General features: G+C 41.8%; 1 protein-coding gene across 2 annotated transcripts in view; it reads right to left on the reverse strand.

Annotated features, from left to right (window-relative positions):
* The window catches only part of ARHGEF25 (Rho guanine nucleotide exchange factor 25), a 439794-nt gene that overhangs the window by 86625 nt on the left and 339132 nt on the right, over positions 1-14037 (reverse strand). For both annotated transcript variants that reach the window (XM_040340892.1, XM_040340893.1), the window contains one exon: positions 5031-5350. In XM_040340892.1, the coding sequence (XP_040196826.1) occupies positions 5031-5350 (320 nt within the window). The remainder of the gene's footprint in view (positions 1-5030; positions 5351-14037) is intronic.

The raw sequence follows: 14037 nt of genomic DNA on the forward strand, positions 1-14037 counted from the left end.
TGTAAGCTGGCGCCATCTGGTGGTGGCCGTTGGTATTACAAGTCAAGCATTACAAGTTAAACAGCAATTCTAATGTAATTTTTCACTATTTTCACTGCCATCTTCTTCCCTCTAATTAGAACCCCCAAACATTATATATATTTTTTATCCTAACACCCTAGAGAATAAATTGGCGATCGTTGCAATACTTTCTGTGATGCCGTATTTGCGCAGCGGTCTTACAAGCGCACTTTTTTGGGAAAAAATTACACTTTTTTTAATTAAAAAATAAGACAACAGTAAAGTTATCCCCATTTTTTTTAATATTATGAAAAATAATGTTACGCCAAGTAAATTCATACCCAACATGTCACGCTTCAAAATTGCGTCCGCTCGTGGAACGCCGACAAACTTTTACCCTTTAAAATCTTCATAGGCGACGTTTAAAAAAATCTACAGGTTGCATGTTTTGAGTTACAGAGGAGGTCTAGGGCTAGAACTATTGCTCTCGCTCTACCAATCACGGTGATACCTCACATGTGTGGTTTGAACACCGTTTACATAAGCGGGGGCTGCTCACGTATGTGTTCGCTTCTGCGCGCAAGCTCGTCGGGACGGGGCGCGTTTTCTGGCTTCTAACTTTTTTAGCTGGCTCCTAGATTCCAAGCAAATTTGTCAAACCCTGCCACAATGGATGGTTTATACTTTTAATATTTGATCTTTTGTCAATTGACATTTTCTATGTAATAAATTATTCTTTCTATACGTACTCCAGCGTTTGTGGCTTTTAAAGTCCCACCCAAGGGGGAACAGTTCTTTGTTCTATATTCCTGGGATGTGGCCACTACACTGTCTCATCTGACATGGTGACAACCTCTATTTTCCCTATGTTGCTTCAAAGTTCTTTATTTAAACATTTTGGTTTTTTCCCGAAACTTTCCTCTTAAAATGAAGGTGCGTGTTATACGCCGATAAATACGGTACATTTTATTTTATCTATTTGAGGAACTTATATAGCATCATTAATTTACACATCTCTTTACATCTCAAATACATCTCATATATTCAGAGGATGGCTAACCCTAAAGCCCTGTACACACGATCGGTTTGTCCGATGAAAACAGACCGATGGACTGTTTTCATCGGGCAAACCGATCATGTGTGGGCCCCATCGGTTTGTTTTCCATCGGTTAAAAAAAATAGAACATGTTTTAAATTTTTCCTATGGATAAAAAAACGATAGAAAAAAACGATCGTCTGTGTGGAAGTCCATCGGTCAAAAATCCACGCTCAGAATCAAGTCGACGCATGCTCGGAAGCATTGCACTTTATTTTTCTCAGCACGCCGTAGTGTTTTACGTCACCGCGTTTTGGCACAGTCGGATTTTTGACTGTGTAGGCAAGACTGATGAAAGTCAGCTTCATCGGATATCCAACGAAAAAATCCATCGGATTAGATTCCATCAGATTTCCGATCATGTTTACGAGGCTTAAATCTTCGATTTCTGCGACCAGACAGAAAACGTTCACATTTGTATCTGCAATATGAAAATAGCCATGTATAAATAGCTACCGGCACTGTATAAAGTGCCTAACATTTCAGCTGTGTCAGAAAAGGCACTGTCTTTATAGAAAGGTACTCCCTTTTTATAGTCAATGCCTGTGTTCTGTCATTATAAAGTAAACCATGCATGAATACTTTGATCATAGAGTGAGTGAAAATTCTCTGAAATCAAATGCTAATGTTAGCTGAAAATCATGTGGCTGAAAATTTGGAGTTTGGCATTCTCCTACCAGTACATGATATGATGATTATATGTTGTCATCAGTGAGCAGATCTGAACCCAGAAAAAAAGCTCAGATAGTCAGATCTGAGTACACGGACCTATGATATAGTAGAAAGGGGTGTGATCACAGGCAAATTTTTACGGTGTTAAATAGTGGACTGCATATTACCTCTTCTACTGCAAGGAATGAAGAAAGGTCAGTCATTCTAACAGCTTAGGACTCATGTACACTGCTGCTGGCAAATGGATGTTTGGGAGCAGTTGGGCATTTTTTTTTTCAACTGCTCCTGAACTCTCCTCTATGTTATCAGTACATGTACACAGGGTCGTTAGTCGTTTCTGAGCAGTTGAGCTTAGAGACTTTTTCTGGAACCCCAAAAATGTGTTCAGAAGCTGTGTTTAGAGGCATTTCAAGCGCTAAACGCGGTTTCATTTACAGACGTTTTTAATTTTAACAAAAAAATACAAACGCAGCTAAACGCGGCATGTAAACGTGGCTAAACTGCCTTATTTTAAAAGAATATCTTGTATTTAAGGAACTCTAAATTCAGAAATCAGCGCACATTTGCACGACCCTGCAGTACCTATATTTTAAAAATATTTTGTGCTATCTGAAATTTGCCAAAATCATGTATTAATGGTCTTGACTAATCCATCCATGACATTGTTGGCGCAGTTTACCGGGGATAGAGAACAAAAAGGAGGGATCTAATTAATGACATCCTGAGCATTCCTGTCACATTTCTATTAGGGCTGCAGAACATATTCCTACTATACACACAATGGGACAAGAACAGTGCATTGTCATTTAAAGATGCAAGGGATGGCAGATTGGAAATGCCAGCAATGTCATGCACAAATAGAAGAGAAACCAAACAGAAATGCTAGATGTTGACATTTTTACACAGTGAAAACCTTGCTTTTTCCCTGAAATTGCTCTAGGATTTTATTTAGGGGTGAAAATTTTCCTGGAGATCTCTAATTAGACCAGGGAACTTCTTCAATCCTTAGTGGGGCCACAGTTAAAGAAGAACTATACTTATGCCCGGATTTAGAAACAACCTACGCCAACATATCGATTGTTACGCCGCGTAAGTCCAAGGATGCGCCGTCGTATTTATGCGCCTTATTCAGCAAACAAGATACGGCTGAATTTTGGCTTAATACGACCAACGTAAGTCTACTACGCCGTCGTATCTTGGGCGCATATTTACGCGTCGAATATGTAAATGACCTAGGTACGCCGATTCACGAACGCACTTGCGCCCGTCGCTGTAATCTACACCGTTTACGTAAGGCGTACATCCGGCGTAAAGTTAAGCCTCATAAAGCAGGGGTAAGTCATGTTAGGGTATGGACCAGTGAACAACAGTTGGATTTTACGTCATTTGCGTAAGTCGTACGTGAATGGGGCTGGGCGTAGGTTACGTTCACGTCGAAGGCATTGAGCCATCGTATCTTAGGGCGTATATGTGACGTGATTCTGAGCATGCGCGCGCATGCGCCGTTCGTTCGGCCTTTCATTTACATGGGGTCACGCTTCATTTTAATACAGCACTACCTGCCTACTTTGACTTAGGCGGGCTTACGCCGGCCCATTTACGATACGCCGCCATAACTTAGGGAGCAAGTGCTTTGTGAATACTGGCCTTGCCTTTCTATCTTACGTCGGCGTAGCGCATATGAGATGCGCTTCCCCCTGAACAAAGATACGCCGCTGAGCGTGAATCTGGGCCTTAGTGTGTAAACAGCACTTGCCTATATAAATGTTTATAACGTGACATACATAATTTAAAAAAATTATACATTCATCTCCAACTAAAAACATAAAATAAAAAAAAATATATAAGATGCTCAGTCCCAGTGAAAATTAAACAACAACCAATCTGTGGGGATAAAAAGTTGTTAAGTTTGCAGGCTTATCGCAAGGGATGTCCCCAAATTCCCTTGTGTGAAATAAAGTAAACAATTCCACTCACCAGATAGTATTGACCCCATTGTCATACAACAAACAGGAGTCAAAAATGCTTAAGTGGTCCCTGTCACACAGGTGAGTCCTCCTGCTGCTCTCCGGTATCCTTTCCTTGGTATCCGATCGTTCCAGTGGCAGAGCTTAATGAATTAAATGAGAAAAAAAGCTACTCATAGCGTAAAATAAAAAATAGTTTATTGAACCTCTTTGGAAGGTTAACATACATAAAAACTAAAACTGGTACAAAACTCAGAAAAAAACTTCATCCGTACTGTGTAGTAGAAGTGAAAGCCTGCTTGGTATCAGCATGCATTCCAGTTACACTAGGAGAAGCTCTAAAGACGTCACGTGATGACGAAACGCATCAAGATGGAACGCACGGTGAGAAAATTCTAGTGTGGGTGGAACACATTCTGATACCGAGCAGGCTTTTGCTTCCACTACACCATAGGCATTGACGTTTTTTTTCTGAGTTTTGTACCATTTCCGTGTTTTAAGTATGTTAACCTTCCAAGGAAATTCAATAAACATTTTTTTACAATTTTACACTTTGAGGAGCTTTTTCTTCTCTCGTTTTTAGAGCAAGGGAGAGTTATAACCCTTGTCAAATTTTTCGATGTGTGTCCCATCGCAGAGATTGCAGGAAGTGAGTAGAAATTCCTGTAAATTAAGAGAATTCCTTGGGGACCCCCGGGACACCAGAACTATTTACCTACTCTATTACTTTTCTGGGGAAAACCCTAAATTTGGGATTTTCTTTTACTTTCACTTTCAATGATAATGATAAACACTGCAAACAAGGGTGAATCTCCCTAATGGAGGCAATGGCAATTCCTCCCCACTCTATTCAAAACCAAGAAAAGTTTTGTCTTTAGTTATACTTTAGTTATACTTTAACAGTTTTAGTTTAGTTTAGTAATTGATTGTGAATGGTTAATGGTAAATGGGTTAGAACTTGTGTTAGTTCTTTATTGTGCCTTACATCATGTCCATAAAACACAAGACAAATTGAGTATCTCTACCCAAAGGGTCAATCCCATCTCTCAAATTTACGACTAAAACAGGTGTCCTCCTCAAGTCTAGTTTTGATGACAATTGTCACCAGGACAAAGAGGTGAATCTCTTGAAGGATTAAACTGACAGAAGTAAGATTCTAAAAAAGATTCTAACGTTTCTCCACTCAACTTAAAAAAAAGGTTTAGTGGTATTTCAACATATAGTTATATTGTATAACACAAAACAAATAGGTAATGCTTGATTTTCTTAAGATTAAAAAACAGAAATGTTCTAACCAAACTCTTATCTTCTGGCCGGGTGAAGTCCTCCATGTTCCGCAACACTCCAAGGTCAAAGCTCCCCCTGCCGCCATCATCCGCACTCCTTCTTCGGCCAGGTAAGCCTCGTTTTGGGCGACTTTCAATCTTCTTTTGCCTCTGATCAAGGCGGCTGCCACTGCTTAATTTTCTCACTGGATTTGTCAGCCATTTCTTCAGAGTACTGACAGACCTTCTGGATCCAGGCGAACTAGGTGCGGAGCTAGTGGAAGGCTGAGGTTGAATGGAAGCCACGGAAGCTGAAATGCTGCCATCACTGCCAGCAATCGAATAGGATTCTAGAAGAAAAAAAAATGATATTAGTATTAGCCCATAACATGAACTTTCATGAATTGGCTCTTTTACAGTATTCTCTATATTTCTTAATTGAGAAAAAGCTTAAAAATAGACATTTAAGACATGCATGCCTTCTGTATTACCCAGAGCTTAGAGGAAAAAAGTGGACAGTTGGTTGTATGGAAGAGTGTGTTATGGAACCCATCAAAATATTGGGAGATATTTTTACATAAGCTAAAGTACTTGTCAGTGTGACAGCTGTAGGCTCATATTTAAAACATGCATCTTTCTTCAAAGGCTGAACACCATATAAATATTATACATTCTACCTATAGCCAACAAGAACTACAGCTTTATTTAATTATATTTAATTATATTTAATCTACTGATACACCGGCTTACTTTCAAATTACCCGCGTTGTATCTTTAGTTTGAATCCTCAAACCAAGATACAACGGCTTCTGGGTTCGATCCGACAGGCGTACGGCTTCTTACGCCTTCGGATCGTAGGTGCAATACTTCGGCGCCCGCTGGGTGGAGTTAGCGTCGTTTTCCGCGTCGGGTATGCAAATTAGCTTTTTCCGACGATCCACGAACGTACGCGCGGCCGTCGCATTCTCTTACGTCGTCTCTAGTCAGCTTTTTCTGGCGTATAGTTCAAGCTGCTATTTTGCGGCGTATAGATAAACTTGCCATGTTAAAGTATGGCCGTCATTCCCGTGTCGAAATTTAAAATTTGAATTTTTTTTGCGTAAGTCGTTTATTTGTCAGTGGGCAAACGTACAAAATCAGCAGGGGATCAAATACCTTTTTCCCCTCACTGTAAAGCAGAACTAAACTAGTGCATCTAACACTACCCTACCCATTGCTGCTATCCAAATGTGTCTTTATTGCTTCTCCAACCATAGTGTAGACACACTACAACAGGAAATGTGTCACTGGCTGGATCAACAGTTGACAATAAAGGAAAAAAGCCTAAAAATAAAACAAATGTAGTCACCACATTTAAGGACCGGTAGGCTGCAATATATTACATTTTGTTTAGGGGTTTAATACAGCTTTAACTATGTTTGGTGCAATACCAAATTATATATGAGATGGCACATCGGTACATAAAGGGCTATTTAGCTTTGTATAACAAACAGAGGGCCTTGTGTACACTGAGCTCCAGTACACCTCCATGCTTCAGGGTACTGGCACCCTTCATACAGTCTGGTGGTATAACATTAATGAACAAAGAAGAAATAGATTTTATTTATTTTTTTTAATAGCTAAAGCTGAGAAAACGTTCAGCAATTAAGAAATGAATCACAAAACGTGGGATGTCTAGATACACGTGTAGTATACAAAAACGTAATGGGGTTAAAGGACAGGGTGCCAGGCCTGGGTCATGAAATGACTGACTCATGTTTGTGTGGGTTGAATTCCACTGCAAGACGCATGGTAACTCTATGGTAACTGGTGACGGTGGAGAAGTACCATGTGTTCATCACTGGTGAGAATGACAAGGGACATTCAATCACGGCATGCTGCTGTCATGTAATATTTATCCAGATAGTGATGGAAAGACAGTGAAAGATTAGATAGAGGCTAGACAGCCAGCAGGGAAAAAGATGACACCTCCTGAAACAATGATGGACAATGAAGCCAAAAACAGTGTGAAAAAAACGTGTATGATAGTGGTACTCTTCCTGTACAGTATGAGTCTTGTAAGCCTGGGGCCACTAAATATGAATTAATATAAAGGATAATAAAATGAGTTTGCCTTCTTTTACAAAAATAGGCTAGGGGCCCCAGTGCATTAATAATCGCTGTGCAGTATTAAAATATTGTTCTTAGTTTAAAGGGGTTGTAAAGGTAAATGTTTTTTTACTGAAATGCATCCTATGCATTAGGGGTGAAAAAACATCCGACGGTAACGCCCCCCCCCCGAACCCCCGTTTTACTTACCTCACCCCTCGAAAGTCCCGCGCGCGTCCTTGTGATCCTCTTCGGTTCCCAGCCTGGCTGTTGATTGGCTAGGCTGGACGGATTGATAACAGCACAGCCATTACATTACAAGTAACCCCCCACTCCCTTTTTTTAATAGGTGATCACCTTCCTTCTGTTTTCAGTTGCATAAGGGTCTTAGAGAGCTGGGGGAGGAGAAATAGCATCACACTGATCTTTCCAGTGAATGGCTATGCAGGGGGGGGGGGTCTAATCAGTGGAGGTCGGTATAGTAGTAATGAGTAAGGTGTTGTCTAAGGCCCGGTACACACGAGCAAACATGTACGATGAAAGCGGTCCGTTTTCACCGTACATGCCTGCCAGAGGGCTTCTGTACGATGGATGTACTAACCATCGTACAGAAGCCCGCGCGTAAACAATACGCAGGGCGTGTCCACGTCGTCGCCGCGGCGATGACGCGGAGACGTGGGCGGGCCTGCCATTTAAAGGCTTCCACGCATGCGTCAAAGTCATTCGACGCATGCGAGGGACGGCGGGCGCTCGGACATGTACGGTAGGTCTGTACTGACGACCGTACATGTCCGAGCGGGCAGGATTCCAGCGGACGGTTTTAAAACACGTCCAGGAATATTTGCCCGCTGGGAAAAGGCCCGGCGGGCAAATGTTTGCTGGAATTCGGCCCGCTCGCGCCTACACACGACCAAACATGTATGCTGAAACTGGCCCGCAGACCAGTTTCAGCATACATGTTTGGTCGTGTGTACGGGGCCTCAAGCCCCTTTTTTTTAATTAAACTAGTCACAAAACTGAATTTCCTTGTCTTATGGAATGAGTCCACTGCTGCTCCAAGAAAGCACCAAACTTCTCTTGAAGCCAGCTCTATTCCCTCAACACGGTCATAGCTTGCATCTATCAACATTATAATAGATGCAAGTACAGGTGTCATATGGCAATGGTATGGGGGTGGTTAGTGATGATCAGTGGTGGTTAATGCCTCGATTGGATTATCCAACGGGAATTGTGTGATGACAGGCTGTTGTCGGAAAATCCGACTCTTGGTATGCTCTATCGGACAATTGTTGTTTTCCGCAGACAAATGTGGGATAGCATGCTTTAAAATTGTCCGCAAACAAATGTGTGTTGGCAGATTTTCTGATCGTCCATCAGACAAAACTCCAAAGTACAAACACGCATGCTCAGAAGCAATGCCCACCTTAACACATTAGCAGAAGTTGCCCAAAGGGTGGCGCTAAAGAGCTGAAAAAACACATAGTTTTGTGTTTGTTGGTCGACAAATCTTTGCCGTTTGTATGCAATACAAGTTCACGGCCAACGCCCTTCGAACAAAAGTCCTACGCTTTTGTCTGTGGAAAATCCGGTTGGGTGTACGAGGCTTTACAGTGTATGGGAACACACTTTCTGATATAATTGCAGTTATTTTGGCAATCCCATGAAACCCCCCTTGCACAAACTAATGGCTATTTCTTCATCCCAGCTAAAAGAAAATTCCTGAGTGCATGCCAAATATTTTTAAACACACAGTTGACTTCCTGTCAAGTAGTACCACATAAATTATTTTTTTCCTTCAGTTTGCTAAAAAACCCAAAAAGGTTCTAACATTCAACTTGTGCAACATACTTGTGTATTTGTATGAGCGAGCTATCTCCTTTCTGTATCGGTGTTAGTATTTTTATGTTTCTTAATAGTTCTAGTAGGTCATTCAGATAATGTTATGTAATATTTGATTTAAAGATTATGTAGACGCCTGTAATTAGCAATGATTGAGAAGAAAATAGGGGAAACATCAGGCCACTATTAAACATTCTGACCGTTTCTCATGAGGGGGTCTATATTTTATTGTATTTTATAATACAGGGAAATGTAATATGGTTCTGCAGCAGGTGAGGCACTTGTAGGTTATTTGCTATGTAGAGCATGTATCTTGTAGAACAAAAATCAGCTCACAGGTCTGGTAGTAGTACAGAACCACTGCACTTGGTTTTTACTTAATGCACACAGCATGCAAGGCTCTCATTCCTCGTACACAGGGCCGGGATTTACAACTGGAAAACTGCGATGAGAGCTTTTGGCCGGGAATCCCGGCCATGTGTATGCTCCCTCGCAGTTTTTCCGATGGGAAAACTGACAAAAACCGCTGGCAAAAAAAAGAGAACTGGCTCTCTTTTCCCCCGACTGACTTTTTCCTGACGGAAATCCCGAGCGTGTGTACGGGGCATTAGTCTCTTGTAGTCAGTTCCTAGTAACTAGGCAGTAGTTTCTAACTTGCCGGTGTTCTGTAACAGGCACCTCTTACTGACATAATTTCCAGTAATGTGGTACTCTTATGTAAGTTGACAGCTGTCTTGTATCATGGCAGCTCTCTTTTGTAACATAACAGTTATTGAAGCGGTATTAAACCCGAAAACAATCATTTATTATATTGCAGCTTACCAATTCTTAGATGTGGTCAGGGGCGTACCTACAGGGGTCGCAATTGTGACCCAGCCCTATGCTGCAGGGGGGCCATGTGGCCCCCATTAAACCTGCATATGAGGAGTGTCAGGGGCAGCTGCATATAGAGGATTCAGTCTTTCCATTTTCCTCCTGCAGATGCTGAATGCCTGCAAGAGGGAGAGGAGATGCAGGCATTCAGCAGCTGCAGGAGGAAAATGGAGAGATTTATTCTTCTACATGCAGCCCCAATAGGGCTTCTAAAAATAATAATAATACATAAAAATAATAATAATATTGTATTATCTTCAGTACATTCTGTATTCTAAATGTAATACACATGTGGGTATGCCCTAAAAGTGACAGTTTTATGGAGCTCTGGGAGGATAGCTATTGCTACATTTACAAAATTCTGACACTGGACCTTCTGTTCCCAGTTCTTTCACCTGTAGAGATTGATGCAGCTGTTGTGCCTGTAGCTCCCTTCCTGCTTCCCATTCACAGAGCACTTTTGTATCATTTGAATCCATTCACAAAATACAAAGCCTTCTGTGAATGAACAGTAGAAGGGTGGGGTGGACACAGATGCTGTGTGTGAGAAGGCAGCATCTCTCCTGTCAGAGACCCGGAGTATAGCAAGCTATCCTCCTAAAGCTCCATAAAACGTAGATGTAAATAAAAGTTAAGGAGAGTTAACCTCTCTATTTGTCCTGTTTACCATTATCATTAAAAGTAAAAGAAATTCAAACATGTTGGGCTGTCCCCAGAAAAGTAATGAAGGAGAACTGGGGACACTGGTTCTGGTGACCTGGAGGTCCCCAAGGAATTCCCTTAATTTGACGGGATTGCCTATCACTTCCTGTTTGGCTATGGGATAGGAAGAGAAGGAAAATCCGCAATGGGACACAGATGCTGAAAAAAAAAAATCTGACAGGGGTTATAACTAGGGGTGCAACGGATCGTGACCGATCCGTGAACCGAACGGGTCGACCTGTTCGGATCGGCACACAACGCGATCTGCGGAGCGCTGCCGCGGCCTCAGGAAAGGCCGCGGGTTCGGCCTAGCTCCGGAGCGGTCGGTCATCTTGGTACACCCGGCGGCGGCTGCTTAGGTGCGCGCTGAAGTCATCACCCCTCCCTCCCTGCTAGTGGTCCTGAGAACATACACAGACGCCTGCGCTCAGTGCCGCCGCCAACGTCAATACAGGTACCGGTAGCACATGCGTTTCTGTACAAGAATAAATCCAGACACCGGCACTGTTTCGGCTGAAAAATGTCAGACTATTCAACGGCTACTTCAGTGAGGACACAAAGGTACTCATGGCTGCAGGCCTTACTTGGGAGACTAGAAGTTTCATAGAAAAGCTTGGGTAATTCCATAATGTGCTGCTGCTTTCTGGCTGCTGGGACTTGCTTCTATATGTAGTTCTGCATAGTTTGTGCTGATTTCCAACCACGCCGGCTTAATTTTTTTTACCCTCTCTTCTTAAGTCCATATTCTTTTGATAAACAAAAATTTTTTTTTAAATGGGATAAGCATACCAAAAACGCATTTAAAAGTATTATTCTTCCGCATATGATGCTAAAATTTTACGGGGACGATGGGTGCCATCTTCCATGAGAAAGTCGCCACGATCGTTAAGTCTGAGCGAAAAAAAAAAAGAAGTAGTATGCAAGAGCCCATTCAGATTGGACTATGCATTCACAAAAGGTTGTAATTACAATACACAGACATGTACTTTTTGAACATTAACCAACAATATCTAGGTCCTTATATGCAATTCTCTGACTGCAACCAATATTAAGCTTGAATGCATCCAGATACTCCCTACCGCCACCCATTGTTTTAAAAATTCCCTTCTAGGTTGTTGTAACCCCAAAGCTTTACAATGTGTGTGCACATCATATACAGTACAACGATGGATTGCTGTAGATACGTTTTGATATTCACATCCTTTTAAAATCTCATCTCAAAAACGCCTCTCACTGCAGAGGATGTGTGCTCTGTGCGTATGCAGGCGCGTGTATGTTGAATGCCACATCCGCCAAAAGATGATATGAGAACATTCAATTAGCTAGTGATTCACTGCCCATTTTACTGATGTTATAAAACTGTTCTGTGAAGCTGGGTAATGAAAGATGAAAACTGCCAAGCTGTCAGCAACAGCAATGTTCCTCACGGGATCCGAAAAACGAATAACTGGTCTTCATTAGATCCGGTTTCTAAATGGAAACTGTTAAGCACATTAGTTTTGCTTGTGATTATTTCTGCAGTGGATCTGCTAGGTGGAACGATGTTCGCTCTGTTGTACAGCCCTGCAATAACCTGACACATCATTAGCTCAATATTGGTTGCTATCAATTTTCTGTAGTTTATATTAAAATGCAGATATTAAAAGCAAAACACATTTTTCAGCTATGGATGCTTTAAAATCATGAAATACGTTTTTACATGGGGAAATGTGCCAAATCTGTCCTAAGCAGGGTATACACGGACCGAAAGTAAGTCAGTCGGTTCAGCAGGACGACTGGCTTCTGTGGGACAATCATGCTGAAAAAACAGCATTCCATCAGCGTTCCAATGGTTGCATGAGCTGATCTGTGTATTCTGATGGGGGGGTCCCCCTGGAACCCTAGATTTAAATGAGCATTTAATCCTTGTAGTATGGGGACAGCCCCACTATAAAGGAGGATTTATGGTTTCCCCAGAGTTCAGCTTTAACTGCACACCTATTGGTTTATATTTAGATACTTATCTTTCTTTATATTGTTCTGGCTACTATTAATTCCTGTGAGTACCTCCCCTACTTGAAGCCCAATTATTGGGAGTTGCCTTTGAGAAGCTTAATTAGCACTCTGTATGTTTCCACCCCCTCTGCGATGAGCGATAACTTGTCATTTATTAATGCTGTCTGCTTCTTCTCTGTCCTCTCTGGCTCCCATCCCACTCTGTCACCTGGCTGACATGCCCCCTTTCTATGCTTTTATTGGTCTGCCAATCACCTCTCATTAACCGCTTCCATACAGGGCATTTCCCCCCCCCCCCTTCCTGCCCAGACCAATTTTTAGTTTTAAGCGCTGTCGCACTTTAAATGACAATTGCACTGTACCCAAATGAATAGTGCTTTCGTTTTGTGGTATTTGATCACCTCTGCGGTTTTTATTTTTTGCACTATAAACAAAAGAAGAGCGACAATTAAAAAAAAAAATATATATTTTTTACTTATTGATTTAATAAATATTTCTCAGTTTAGACCAATACGTATTCTTGGTAAAAATAAAATCGCAATAAGCGTTTATTGATTGGTTTGCGCAAAAGTTATAGCATCTACAAAATAAGGGATAGATTTATGGCATTTTTTTCTTTTACTAGTAATGGCGGCGATTTTTATTGTGACCGTGACATTGCGATGGACAGATCGGACACTTTTGACAAGTTTTTGGGACCATTCACATTTATACAGCGTATAGTGCTATAAAACTGCACTGATTACTGGGTAAATGTGACTGACAGGGAAGGAGTTAACACTAGGGGGCGATCAAGGGGTTAAATATGTTCCCTAGGGAGTGATTCTAACTGTTGGGGGAGGGGACTCACAAGGGGAGGAGACCGATCTGTGTTCCCTTGTACTGGGAACACACATTGGTCTCCTCAACTCTGACAGGACATGGATCTGTGTGTTTACACACACAGATCCATGGTCCTGCCATGATTGCGGGCAATCGCAGGTGCCCGGCGGACATCGCTCACTGGGCCCCGAGCGATACGGAGGGCGCACGCGCGTCCCCTAGCCGCCCGGGAAACCCAGGACGTCATATGATGTCCACCCGGAGGAAGGGATGGTTCCCGCCGACGTCATTTTACAATGACTCGGTAAAAAAGGGGTTAAGCATTCATCTCCTACAGAGCAGCGGTGTCGACCAAGGTAGCTCTGGATCTCCTGAATTAGGGAAAGTTTTATCCCCATAATTGTGATATAAGATTTCCAGATGACTGAAAAAGAAACTGATTACTCTTTATGCATTCACATTTTTAAACCCAGCGATAACAGAAAATCCATTTTATTTTGCAAATTCCAAAGTGTAATGTAGAAGCTACAACAAATTAAAAATATATGTATAAAGAAGGCACAATACAGGTCTATGGGCCTAGGCAGGTCTACTGAGTAAACAAAAAGTGAGAAGCAAAAAAAAAGAAACAGAATAACTCTAGGGATTCTATGGGGTCCAGGAAGTTCTGAAATATCTACAACCCTTGTGCTACATGATTAGGCAATGGCCCTCAAGT

This window comes from Rana temporaria, chromosome 2 (assembly GCF_905171775.1).
Source record: "Rana temporaria chromosome 2, aRanTem1.1, whole genome shotgun sequence".
In the NCBI taxonomy this organism is placed as follows: Eukaryota; Metazoa; Chordata; class Amphibia; order Anura; family Ranidae; genus Rana; species Rana temporaria.